We start from the raw sequence: 14,624 nt of genomic DNA, 5'->3' as shown, positions 1-14,624 counted from the left end.
GTTATCTGCAAAATTACTAACCATGCCTCGTACATTGACATCCAAATCATTTATATAAATGACAAAAAGCAGTGGACTCAGCACCGAAACTTGTGGCACTCCAGTGGTCACAGGCCTCCTATCTGAAAAACAACCCTCCACACCACCCTCTGTCTTCTACCTTCAAGCCAATTTTGTATCTGAATGGCAAGCTGTCTCTTGGATTCCATGTGATCTAACTTTGCTAACCTGTCTACCATGCGAAACCTTGTCAAATACTTTACTAAAGTCCACATAGACAATGTCCACCACTCCGCCTTCATCAATCTTCTCTGTCACTCCTTCAAAAAAACCAATCATGTTAGTGAGATGCATTTTCCCATGCACAACATGTCCCTCAGAATCCCTGCAACAATTTAGCCACTCGAAGGGCCAAATGGCCTACAGCACCTATGTTTCTGATGTCATGCGCACTGATCAATAATTCCCTAGCTTTTCCTTATCACCTTTCTTGAATAGTGGCACCACACTAGCCAACCTCCAGTCTTCCAGTATCTCACCCATGACTATCGATGATACAAATATCTCAGCAAGTGGCTCAGCATGCCTTGATTGTGAAATTACACTGTGAAATAATAACTTATTATTACAAAACCCTTACAGAGCAGTAACTTTCTGGAAGAAATTAATTTCCCAATTCACTTTTTAAGACTTTTCAATGGAACATTCAAACAAATAAGACCATAAGACCCTAAGAAATAGGAGTGGAAGTAAGACCATTCGGCCCATCAAAACCACTCCACTATTCAATCATGGCTGATGGGCATTTCAACACCACTTACTCGCACTCTCCCCATATCCCTTAATTCCTTGTGAGATTGAGAATTTATCAATCTTTGCCTTGAAGACATTTAACGTCCCCGCCTCCACTGCGCTCCGTGGCAATGAATTCCACAGGCCCACCACTCTCTGGCTGAAGAAATGTCTCCTCATTTCCATTCTAAATTGGCCCCCTCTAATTCTAAGGCTGTGCCCACAAATCCTAGTATCCCTGCCTGATGGAAACAATTTCCCAGCATCCACCCTTTCTAAGCAATGCATTATCTTGTAAATTTCTATTAGATCTCCCCTCAACCTTCTAATCTCTGATGAATACAATCCCAGGATCCTCAGCTGTAGGCCTACCATTGCAGGGATCATCTGTGTGAAATCAACATCATTCAGTTACTAATTATCAAACAATGCTACATAAATAAAAGAAGAAAAATGTATTTAACTTCATGCCATTCTTTGGACACACATGTTATGTCCAAGTGCAGTCCAAGACTACTCACAACTCTGGTCCAACTCAATCATTCCTTGCCAAACTGACCTGAATTTTCCACCGACCATCACTAACTGCTCAAGCAAGTCTTTTGGACACGGATACAAAGCATACCTTAATGAATCCCTCAATCCCTCAATTTACAGTTGTCCCAACAACCTAATATTGCAAAGGTCCCTGTATCTGTAATATAAGGATCTGAAAGAGTAAATGCCGAGGAGTATATTCAACACTGTCTAATATGATGGTGTCATATGGACTTGTGCAGAACAACTTTGACTTTTGACCAGTGAGACCTAATGCTAAGGCCTCCCTTTTATTGTCTTTGTTTAATGGTCTACTTTGTCAATGTAACTTGGACCTAGTTGCTATCATGCAAGAAACTGCATCATCTTTAAAATAAAGGCCTCTTATTAGACTACCAATAGACTTTCTCTGTCACACCAGACCTATCAGGAAGAGGATAGTGAACATAATGGTGTCTGACAGTGGAGAACACACTTCACAGTCAAGAATTCTCACTCTTCAGCAAGAATGCATGAGTCAGAGTCATACAGCATGGAAACAGACTCCAATAATTCCACATGAATCATGTTCCCAACCCAAACATGCCTCTGTTCTACAACATTACCAAGGCCCTACCATTTGGCCCATTTCCCACTAAATCTTTCCTATTCACATACTTATTAAAATTTCTTTTAAGTGTTGTAACTATTACCTGCATTCACCACTTCCTCTGGTCATTCATTCTACATCCGAACATCTGTGTAAATAAGGTTGCCCCTTGTGTGCTTTTTAAATCATCCTCCTCGCGCCTGAAAAATACATCCCTAGTTTTGAACTCCCCCAGTCTAGGGAAAAGACCTTGGCTATTCACATTATCTATGCTCCTCATGATTTTATAAACCTCTATAAGGTCACCCCTCAACCTCCTACACTCTAGACTCCTACACAGTCTATCCAGCATACCTTTATAACTCAAATCTTCCATTCCCAGCAACATCCTGGTAAATCTTTTCTGAACCTTCTCCAATTTAATAATATGCTTCCTATAGCTGGGTGGCCAGAACTCAACACAGTACTCCAGAAGATGCCTCACCAATGTCCTTTATAATCTCAACATGACATCCCAATTCCTGTACTTCAAGGTCTGATAATGAAAGTAAGTGTGCTAAATGCCTTTTTTACCACCCTATCTATATGTGACGCAAATTTCAAAGAATTATTCACCTGAACCGCTAGGTGTCTCTGTTCTACAACATTACCCAAGGCCCTACCAATAACAGTATAAGTCCTGTCCATATTAGTTTTATCAAAACCTCACATTTATCCAAATTAAACTCCCTGTGCCATTCCTCAGTCCATTAGCCTAATTGATCAAGATCTCTTTGTAATCTTAGATAATCTTCTTCACTGTCCACTAAGCTACCATTCTTGGTGTCATACATAAACTTACTAACTATACCTCCAATATCGTCATCCAAATCATTTATATAAATGACAAACAAAAGTGGACCCGGTATCAATCCCTGTGGCACACTGCTGGTTACAGACCTCCAGTCTGAAAAACAATCCTCTACCATCACCCCCTGTCTCCTATCATAAGGTCAATTTTGTATCCAGTCGGCAAGCCTCCCCTGAATCCCAAGTGATCTAACTTTACTACTTAGCCTTCTATGTGGAATTTTGTCAAAGGCTTTGCTAAATAATATGTAAGCAATGGCTATTGCTCTGCTATAATCAACCTTTTTGGTTACTGCCTGAAAAAACTCAATCAAGTTTGTGAGACATGATTTCCCTCGCACAAAGCCATGCTGACTATCCTTAATCAGTCCTTGCCTCTCCAAATTCATGTAAATCCTATCTTTCAGAATCACCTCCGACAAATTACCCACCACTGATGTCAAACTCACAGGTCTTTAGTTCCCAGACTTCTCCTTAAACTTTTCTTAAATGAAGGCAAGTTATTAGCCATGCTCCAGTCCTCCAATATTTCACCTGTGGTTATAAATGGTACAAATAACTCTGCTAGGGGCCCCACAATTTCTTCCCTAACTTCTCACAATGTCCTGGGATACACTTCATCAGGTCCCAGAGATTTATCTACCTTTATGTTTTCTAAGACCTCCAGCACTTCCTCTTCCTCTGATGTTTTCAAAACATCAGCATTTATTTCCCTGAGTTCTCTAGCCTCCATTTTTTTCGCCGCAGTAAAAACTGACAAAATATTTATTTAAAATCTCTCCCATCTCCTGAAGTTCAACACATAAAAACCAGCAAGAGATTAAAAACTCGTTTGATTAGGTGTTGCCCTAAAGTGCTTACAGGATGAATGAAACTCAATGCTTAATGCAGCATTACCTTGAAGAAAGATGCGAAATCATTATGTCTCTATACACCCCAAAATGCTTCTCCATCTTTTGATGAAACAACTTATGGAGATGACTAGCAAAGTCAATAATCTACTTAAAATACATGACTTATTATCTCTAGCAAAGTTTTTAATTGGAATTTTAAAGAAACATAAATATTCATGTAATAATGCATCATTATTTAGTACCCTATAAACTGAATGATAAAATTAAATATATACTGACGACGTATAGAATGAAGTAATGTCAGTGCAAAACTTTGTCCTGAAAAAAATTGAGGATTCATAAAGTTTGAGTATGAGTGTTAAAGTTTGTGATAGATGAGCTGTCTGAAGGACTTTATTACCAATAATATGAATTAAGCATTACTATTCTTTTTACTCCTTTTCCATTTTATGAAATGATCTGTTGCCAACATATGATTAGTATGTAGATTTTCAATAACTTAATTGCCAGATTTTAAAACTAAAAATCTTTTGCATGCTCTGATTTCTAGAATATTCACCTAGTAGTGAAATGGTTGGGAACACTAGAAAAGCTGCTGGAGCAATTCAGCAAGGACAGTCATCCTGATTTCAGGGTGTTCATTAGTGCTGAGCCTGCCCCAACCTCAGAGGAACATGTCATTCCTCAAGGAATACTGGAAAGCTCAATCAAGATTACCGATGAACCACCTATTGGCATGCTGGCCAATCTACATGCGGCCCTCTATAACTTTGACCAGGTAGGAGACAAACAGTTTGGAGATTGCAGTCATATCCAGTGCTTGCTTAATACTTTCCCTCAATGTCAAGCTTGCTTTAAATCAAAGATTCTTTGAAAAACTTGCAGTCAGTTTATTTAGTCAGAAAAGCAAAGTAATTAATACTGAAACAATTTCAAACAGTCAATAATATTTATATAACACTTTATTTAGAGAATATACCAACACACTGCCAATAGCAAAATCCGATGTCGCATCATTAAAATATTGTGATAGTAAGAGGAGTTATCATTGTACATTTTATCCTTTTATGAATGAGAGTTGATACTGTAAAAGTAAAACAAGCAGATTCCAGTTAGAATGGGTTCATTTCGGCAGTGTTAGGAAATAGACGATTATGTTTAGCTGCTTGCAAAAAGGAATGATGTATAGAATAGATACTTAGTTTAATACCACTTATGCCATCACCAAAAGTTAAATTACTCCTGAAATATATACACTATTTGTTCATGGGACATGTGTGTTGCTGGTTAGGTCAGTATTTGTTGTCCATCCTTCGTTGCTATGAGAAGTTGATAGGAGCTGCTGTCCATGTGGTATTTCTATGCCCAGAATACTAATAGAAAGGAAGATCCAGGGCATTGACCCAGTGACACTGACAGAATGCAACATAGTTCCAAGTCAGGGAGACTGAGATTTGGAGGGGAACTTGCAGTTGATGCTTTTTGCCATGCATCTGGTGGCCTGATGCATCGAGGTGACAGTTGGTGTGGATTTGGAAGGTGATGTCAAAAGAGTCTTGGTGAGCTGCTGCTGTGTATTTTGTTTACAATACACGCGTCAAATTGCTACAACCAAACCTCAATGGTGGAGAGAATGAACTTTTAAGGTATTAGAATGAGGTGTCAGTCAAGTGAGCTGGTTTGGTCTGGATGGTGATGGCATCACATTCCTGAAGTGTTGTTGAATGTGAATTCATTCAGACGAGTGGAGAATATTCCATCACACTCCTGACCTGTGCAGTATAGATGATGGAAAACGTTTGGTGAGTCTGGATGTGAGTTACTCGCTTTAGAATTTCAAGCTTCCAAAGCAATTGAAGCTGGTTAAGTATCAAATCCATGGTAACCTCCAGGGTAATGTCTATAGGGGATTCAGCCATAGTAATGCTGCTGAATTTCAAGGGGCAATGGTTACATTCTCTTGTGTTGGAAATGGCAATTTATCCAGCAACTTTACAGACAGCACGGTATCTCACTGGTTAGCACTGCTGTTTCATAGTGCCAGGATCCCGCATTCGAACCCAGCCTTGGGTGACTGTCTGTGTGGAGTTTGCACATTCTCCCTGTGTCTGCGTTGGATTCCTCAGGGTGCTCAGGTTTCCTCCCTCAATCCAAAGATGTGCAGGTTAGGTGAATTGGCCATGCTAAATTGCCTGTAGTGTAGAGGGATGTGTAGGTTAGGTGCATTAGCTGGGGTAAATATAGAATAATGAGTGAGAGACTCTTTGGAGGGTCGTTCTGGACTTGCTGGGCCAAAGGGCCTGTTTCCACATTTTAGGGATTCTAAATTCTGTGTGACACAAGTACTATTTGCCCCTTATCAGCTCAAACCTGAATTTTGTTTGGGTCATGTTGTATATAGATAGAAACTGGCTTCATTAATGGAGAAATTGTGAATGGTTGTGATTGTGCAGTCATCAGTCAGCATCTGTGTTATAATTGAGAAGAGTCATAATTAGGACACTACCCTGAAGGTTCACTAATGTCCTTCAGGGAAGGAAATCTGCCATTCTCACCTGTTCTGGCCTACATGTGACTCCAAACCTACTGCAATGTGGTTGATTCTCAACTGGCCTTTGAAATGGCCTAGAAAGCCATTCAGTTTTACCAGTCGCTACAAAGTCACAAAGAAATGAAACCGAATGAATCACCAAGCATTGACCTGGGCACCGGAAAAGACAATGGCAGAAACAGCCTTGTCGACCCTGTAAAGTCGTCCTCACTAACACCTGGGAGCAAGTGCCAAAATTGGGAGAGATGTCTCTCAGACTAGTCAAGCAACAGCCTGACATACTGATACTTATGGAATCATACCTTACAGATAATGTCGCAGACACCACCATCACCATCCCTGGATGTATCCTGTCTTACAGGCAGGACAGACCCAGCAGAGGTAGCAGCACGGTGATATACAGTCAGGAGGGAGTTTGTCTGAGAGTCCTCAACATTGCCTTCAGAACCCATGAAGTCTTATGGCTTAAGGGTAAACATGGGCAAGTAAACCTCCTGCTCATTACCATGTACCACCCTCCGTCAGCTGATGAATTGGTACTCCTCCATGTTGAACAACATTTGGAGGAAGCACTGAGGCTGGCAAGGGTGCAATATCTACTCTGGGTGGGGGATTTCAATGCCACCACTAAGAGTGGCTCAGCAGCAGCACTACAGACTGAGCTGGTCGGGTCCTAAAAGACATAGTCGCTAGACTGGGTCTGTAGCAGGTGGTGAGGCAGCCAACAAGAGGGAAAAACGCACTTGACCTCTACCTTACCAATCTGCCAACTGCAATGCATCCGTCCATGACATTAACGATAAGAGCGACCACTGCACAGTCCTTGTGGAGACAAAGTCTCGCCTTCACATTGAGAATAACCTCCATCATGTTGTGTGACACTATCACCTTGTTAATTGGGACAGACTTTGAACCGATCTAGCAGCTCGAGACTGGGCATCCATAAGGCACTGTGGGCCATCAACAGCAGTAGAATCATACTTCAGCACAATCTGTAACCTCATGGCATATCCTTCACTCAACCATTACTGTCAAGCCAGGGGATCAACCCTGGTTCAATGGAGAGTGCAGGAACAGCATCAGGCATAACTGAAGATGAAGTGTCAACCTGATGCAGCTTCCAAACAGCATAAGCAGCAAGTGATTGACAGAGCTTAAGTTTTCCCACAACCAACAGATCAGATCTAAGCTCTGCAATCCTGCCACATCCATTCGTGAATGGTGGTGGACAATTAAACAACTGGCTGGAGGAGGAGGCTCCACAAATATCCCCATTCTCAATGATGGAAGAGCCCATCATATCAATGCAAAAGGTAAGGCTGAAGCGTTCACTGTAGTCTTCTGCCAGAAGTGCCAAGTAGATGATCCATCTTGGCCTCCTCCAGTGGTCCCCAGCATTACAGATACCAGTCTTCACAGTTGGAGGTACGGGATACTGCAAAGGTTCCAGGCCCTGACAACATTCCAGTAATAGTACTGAAGACTTGTGATCCAGAACTTGCCACTCCCCTAGCTACGCTGTTCCAGTACAATTACAATACTGGCATTTACCAACAATGTGGAAAATTGCCCAAGTATGTCCTGTACATAAAAAGCAGGACAAATCCAACCCGGCCAATTACTGCCCCATCAGTCAACTCTTGATCATCAGTAAAGTGGTAGAAGGTGGCATCAACAGTGCTATCAGCAGCATCTGCTCAGCAATAACCTGCTCAATGACATCCAGTTTGCATTCTGCCAGGGTCACTCAGCTTCTGATCTCAATACAGCCTTGGTTCAAACATGGACAAAGGAGTTGAATTACAGAGGTGAGGTGAGAGGAATATTGTGCTGAGTAATTCACTTTGTGAGTCCCCAAAGCCTGTCCACCAGCTATGAGGCACAAATCAGGAGTGAAATGAAATACTCCTACTTGCCTGGAAGGGTGCAGCCCTAACAACAGTCAAGAAGCTTAACACCATCCAGGACAAAGCAGCCTACTTCATTGGCACTGCAACCACTAGCATCCATTCCCTCCACCACAGATACTCAGTAATAGCAGTGTTCACTGTCTACAAGATGCACTGCAGAAATTCACCAAAGATCCTCCGACAGCACCTTCCAAACCCATAACCATTTCCATCTAGAAGGGCAAGGGCAGCAGATGTATGAGAACACCATCATCTTCAAGATCCCCTCCAAGCCACTTAGCATCCTGACTTGAAATATATCACCATTCTTTCATTGTTGCTGGGTCAAAATCCTGAAATTCCTTCCCTAATGGCACAGCAGGGTGGACTATAGTGGTTCAAGAAGGCAGCTCACCACCAGCTTCTCAAGGGCAACTATTGCCCAGCCAGCAATGCTCATATCCCACATCATGAATAAGTAAATAAATAAACTTATTTTGCTGTGTGATCATGTCTAGCTGTTGATTCTCAATTTAAATTTCATAATTGATTATTGTGAAATGCAGTCAGTACAATAAGCTTTAGAATTTAAAAGTGATTTGTTTTTATATTGTGTCTTGCAGAATATTCTGGAAATGTGTTCTCGAGAACATGAGTTCAAAGCCATTCTCTTCTGCCTCTGTTACTTTCATGCGTGTGTGGCTGAAAGACGCAAGTTTGGCCCTCAAGGTTGGAACCGAAGCTATCCTTTCAATGCTGGAGATCTCACTATATCGGTCAATGTCCTTTATAATTACCTGGAGGCAAACACTAAAGTAAGAGACAATCTCCTGAATATTTATTACAACTTACAGCTCAATAGACATTTATCCAGTAGACACTGAAAATTAATGCTGAAAGAAGTTTACACGCTGAGACGCAAAACCAATGATAGGCAAGTATAGATTAGATTCCCTACAGTGTGGAAACAGGCCCTTTAGCCCAACCAGTCCACACCGACCCTCCGAAGAGCAACCCACCCAGACCCATTCCCCCTAACTAATACACCTAACACTATGGGCAATTTAGCATGGCCAATTCACCTAACTGCGCATCTTTGAACTGTGAGAAGAAACCGGAGGAAACCCACGCAGACACAGGGAGAATGTGCAAACTCCACACAGACAGTCGCCCGAGGCTGGAATCGAACCAGGGTCCCTGGCGCTGTGAGGCAGCAGTGCTAACCACTGAGCCACCATGCCGTGATTAGAGGCAACTTAAGTTGGAAAAACTTCTGCAAATCCCACCATGCATTAGAATAAAATTGCCATTGGAGTCTGTTTGAAAAAACAATGAGATCTGGACTTCATACCCCAATTTGGGTTTGTTTGTTTTTGTTTAAGAGCAAATCCCCAGAGCCAATCATTGTGGTTTAAGATGATTAGTCCATCTCTCAGACTGTAGAGGGAACACTTCTCAGTTACGTGCAGCATTGTTTTTGCCTTTATACAAGTGTGTAAAGGTTTGTACAAAGCTCCCAGTGGTTACGTTTGGAGGTGCTGGGGCCCAGGTTTGTCCCGAATCTATTTGGCAACGTCCACTCTCACCGTGAAATATATTGAGTAACTAACATTCAGAATAAATACATTTTAATCAGTAAAGTATAAGTTGACTTCAGCTAGCTATGTACCAAAATGGAAGAATGTATTGTTGCTGATCTGCAGCCCATAAAACAAGGAACCATTCAAGTCCACAATGTAAATAGTATAATCTGAATGCTCAATACCATCAGAGACAAAATTGGTTAGCTCCTGAAAACAGGTGGAGGATTAGGATGCATGATTAATCTGCAGCTATTCTTTCCTATATAGATAATACACAGCCTTTACTTCTTTGAAATATTTAACTCCAGCACAAAAAAAACTAGCTCTCAGTAGAATTTCAGTGCAAAGTTGGATCAACTGATCAATTATACACTGTAGTTGGTTTATCTCTTTTGATCTCATGTCATTATTTTGTGACAAGTACATGTAACCAAGGTGTGTGTAATACATGGAAAAGCGCAGCAGGTCAGGCAGCATCCAAGGAGCAGGAGAATCGACGTTTCAGGCATAAGCCCTTCTTCAAGATTCCTGAAGAAGGGCTTATGCCCGAAACGTCAATTCTCCTGCTCCTTGGATACTGCCTGACCTGCTGCGCTTTTCCAGCAACACATTTTTCAGCTCTGATCTCCAGCATCTGCAGGCCTCACTTTCTCTTGTGTGTAATACATTCCAGATTAGGTCATTGATTAAAATTAATTAAATTACAATCATATCCATTTTGCTTACTATCTAAAGCATTGTGTTTAAAGGCAGTGTTGGCTGCGCGACCCTCATCAGAGTTGCACTGTGTGTGACATTATTGCCTTGAAACTTTACTGGAACAAGCACACTGTTCAATTTCATAAACATTGAGCCAACCAGTCCACCTATGTTCTGCACTTTTTGAACACAGCGTCCACATCTATGCATTTTACAGTGTGGGAATTAGAAAGGTTTGTTTCAGGAGCTGTGATTTACTTTGTACATGTCAAACCAAAAAATAAGGCAATAAGGGAACTTAGGTTGAGTGGGACAGCAAGGGAGCAGAGAATGGGGAGACAGCAGCATAGCAAGCACAAGGAAACCATAATGGGAACATTGCTTTCAGTTCTGGTTTCAGTGCAGTACGGACACACAAAGATGAATGCCAACAGGACAGACTTCCTGTTTTAGTGCATTTGACGGAAATGCACTGATGTCAGACTCTTCAAGTCTGACTCCAAATTTTAAATCCTAACCTAATCTTATTATCAATGCATTTCTGAAATTCTGCAATACCACACCATAATAAAGCATCAATATGCATCATGACAATAGCTGAAGTATGTCCTTTAACATGCCGCTGAATATGTGGGATTTATGTTCAATTGAGTTTTTCACAAAAAAGATCTTAAAAATAAAAACCCTACCTTGTAAGAAACATTCAGGCCTTAGAAACATATGTTTAGTTTACGTGGATTCTCTTCTGCATCTGCTGCCTCTTTGGACAGTTTCTGACATTGTTCTCTAAAAATCTGGCTGTCAAACTAATTCTCTTACACTCCCATGAATATTTGGCATAAAGAGCAAAATGGAAAACTTGAATATTACTTTCCTGCCACTGGAGCAGTTCACTCTAACATTTCAACTGCCAACAACTCAGTCCACCCCAGCTATTAAATTTGCTTTGGTTCTAATGATGCTTTATCCCTATAAGTTGTATCTATAAGTATTTTAGGATAGCCTCACATTTGAAATAAAGCTGATTGACCCTTATCTGATACCTTGCAATATACTTCAAACTCTCTCCAACTATCCGTTCCCTTTTTTTGTCTCTTTTTCCACTTTATACTTAAATGCATGCTTAAATGTATTGTCAACTACTAAAATTCTTGAGGATTTTTACTCTGTTACCTGAATGTCTACAGTCTTTGTTTTAATATCCAGTGAAAGCAAGCTGTGGCCTTTAAGGACCGCTGCTATGGAATGTCTCTCATTAATTTGTGACTTGACATAGGTCCCGTTTAGGATCATTGTCACAATTTGTATTGAATTTTCTTGGCAATCTATGGACCTCATTTATTGGTGATCATCCTAAATGTTCAACCACAATGTAAACTTGCTCAAAGCTTTACTTGCATGTTCCATGATGATTACACCTCTTAATTCATTGGATATCTCAGGGCATATGACACCTGTGTATATACTGTGTGTAATTGTCTTGTGACTGTCATTGCCGTGTCATGTGCATAATAATCACTTACAGGACGAACGTGCAGCCTATGACCAACTGCAGGACACACATGATTGTCATGTTTATTTCTATCACATGCTTAGACTCTGAGATTTTAGAATTAACCAAAGCAAAATAATTGTAATGAAGAAAATAATGCCACCAAAACATGGCAGATGATTTGAGCCCTCTGGTTTTAATCCAATGATTTCAAAGTCCTGTTAACCCAAAGTAATTCCTTTAGTTTGGACAATGCACTTGTCACTCTGCGATTCAAAAATTATAACAGAGGGAAGTGAGTGAATGACAGACCAGTTACTCTGAGATTTCTTGTTGGGAAATTGCTGAAGTCTAAAATGCAGGTTAGGTTGATTAAACAGCTTGAAAATGTTCACCAGATCAAAGAGAGCCAAGGTGAATTAGTTTTTTTTTATAGATGTTTTTATGGAAAAGGAGGATTTGAGATTTTTTACAAAATTACAAAAAATAGTACAAAATAGTGTATTCCACTTTACAATATAATAACACCAGCAATATAAATTTTATTAAAAAACTAATTTCTATTCTATTCTACAACTACCAAAACATAAAATAGGATATCATACATTACTAACAATAAAAAAAGGAGAAAAGTAAATAAGTAAGTAAATAAATAACTAGATACATATTCAAAAATAAATTTATATCAAGTCATAACAAAACCCATATTTATACAGGATTCCTCCTCCCAGGAGTCCCCGAACCAGCCAGAACCACCCCCACGGCTCAGCAAAGGCCCTGAACAATATAGTCGATATATCTGTGTCAATGTAGTTCAAAAAGGGCTGCCATGTTCTATAAAATTATTCCATTTTTTTGGTGCATCATATTCATGAGGAAGTCAAGGGGAATATATTCCACGACTATCCTATGCCAGTTTGAAAGTCCTGGGGGACCTTCGAATACCCAATTCACTAAGATGTTTTTCCTTGTACAAAAGGAAAGGATAGTGAATAATTTCCTCCCTTATACATCCAAAGAGGGGAAACTTGGGGATTCAAAGTTTGGGAGAAGATTTGTAGCTCGGGTGCTCGTTGTTGTAGTTCTGTTCGCCGAGCTGGGAATTTGTGTTGCAGACGTTTCGTCCCCTGTCTAGGTGACATCCTCAGTGCTTGGGAGCCCCCTGTGAAGCGCTTCTGTGATGTTTCCTCTGGCATTTGTAGTGGTTTGTCTCTGCCGCTTCCGGTTGTCAGTTCCAGCTGTCCGCTGCAGTGGCTGGTATATTGGATCCAGGTCGATGTGTTTGTTGATAGAATCTGTGGATGAATGCCATGCCTCGAGGAATTCCCTGGCTGTTCTCTGTTTGGCTTGACCTATAATAGTAGTGTTGTCCCAGTTGAACTCATGTTGCTTGTCATCTGCATGTGTGGCTACTAAGGATAGCTGGTCATGTCGTTTTCATGGATACGGATCATTAGCTGTCTTCCTGTTTGTCCTATGTAGTGTTTTATGCAGTCCTTGCATGGGATTTTGTACACTACGTTGGTTTTGCTCATGCTGGGTATTGGGTCCTTTGTCCTGGTGAGAGTGGCTGTTCGTTTGTGTGCTGTTATGAGTCCGAGTGGTTGTAGTAGTCTGGCTATCAGTTCAGAAATGTTCTTGATGTATGGTAATGTGGCTAGTCCTTTGGGTTGTGGCATGTCCTCATTCCATTGTTTTTCCCTTAGGCATCTGTTGATGAAATTGTGGAGGTATCCGTTTTTGGAGAATACATTATAGAGGTGTTCTTTTTCCTCTTTTTGCAGTTCTGATGTGCTGCAGTGTGTTGTGGCCCTTTTGAACAGTGTCTTGATGCAACTTCTTTTGTGTGTGTTGGGGTGGTTGCTTTCGTAGTTCAGGACTTGGTCTGTGTGTGTGGCTTTCCTGTAAACCTTTGTGATGAATTCTCCGTTAGGTGTTCTCTGTACCATCACGTCTAGGAATGGGAGTTGGTCGTCCTTTTCTTCCTCTCTAGTGAATTGGATTTCTGTGAGTGTGGCGTTAATGATCTGGTGTGTGTTGTCTATTTCTGTGTTTTTAATGATTACAAAGGTGTCATCTACATATCTGACCCAGAGTTTGGGTTGAATTTGCGGTAAGACTGTCTGTTCTAATCTTTGCATTCTGCTATGAGTCCAGAGATGGGTGAGCCCATGGGTGTGCCATTGATTTGTTCATATATTTGGTTGTTGAATGTGAAGTGTGTTGTGAGGCACAGGTCCAGTAGTTTGAGTATGCTGTCTTTGTTGATAGGTTCCCCGTCTTGTTGTCTGTTCTGTATGTCCAGCAGGTTGACTGTTTCTCTGGCTAGGGTTTTGTCGATAGAGGTGAACAGTGCCGTTACATCGAATAAGACCATACTTTCTTCCTTGTCTATATGTATATTTCTGATGATGTCCAATTTGGGGAGCCCAAAAGTAGAGACACTGGGTCCAACCCAATCTCCATACCCAGAATCTTTGCTAAGGCATTCGTTACGCTGTCCCGGTATCTGCGGATCTTCTGGCATGTCCACAGACAATTACATAAAAGTACCAATTTCTATTTTGCATTTAGGGCACATTGGAGATGCTCCTGCCTTGAACTTTGCAAGTCGCTCAGGTGCCATGTGAGCCCTAAGAAGTATCTTCAATTGAGTAACCCGAGTTCTGTTACAGATAGAGATCTTCCTAGCATTTTCCCAGACATCTTCCCACATCTCTAACAAGATTTCCATCCCCAATTCTTGACTCCAGGTTTTATATAACCGTTCCATGTCCTTCGATACCTTC

The 14,624-nt window shown here is 41.0% G+C and overlaps 1 protein-coding gene across 3 annotated transcripts in view; it reads left to right on the top strand.

The window, feature by feature from the left end:
* Positions 1–14,624, top strand: part of LOC140480447 (dynein axonemal heavy chain 11-like) — a 445,469-nt gene that overhangs the window by 355,016 nt on the left and 75,829 nt on the right. For all 3 annotated transcript variants that reach the window (XM_072575322.1, XM_072575320.1, XM_072575321.1), the window contains 2 exons: positions 4,172–4,399; positions 8,685–8,876. In XM_072575322.1, coding sequence (XP_072431423.1) covers positions 4,172–4,399; positions 8,685–8,876 — 420 coding nt within the window. The remainder of the gene's footprint in view (positions 1–4,171; positions 4,400–8,684; positions 8,877–14,624) is intronic.

Source organism: Chiloscyllium punctatum, chromosome 8, assembly GCF_047496795.1.
Source record: "Chiloscyllium punctatum isolate Juve2018m chromosome 8, sChiPun1.3, whole genome shotgun sequence".
NCBI classification, from domain to species: Eukaryota; Metazoa; Chordata; class Chondrichthyes; order Orectolobiformes; family Hemiscylliidae; genus Chiloscyllium; species Chiloscyllium punctatum.
The sequence above is the reverse complement of the archived record's forward strand: the minus strand, read 5'-3'. Positions and strand labels throughout refer to the sequence as shown.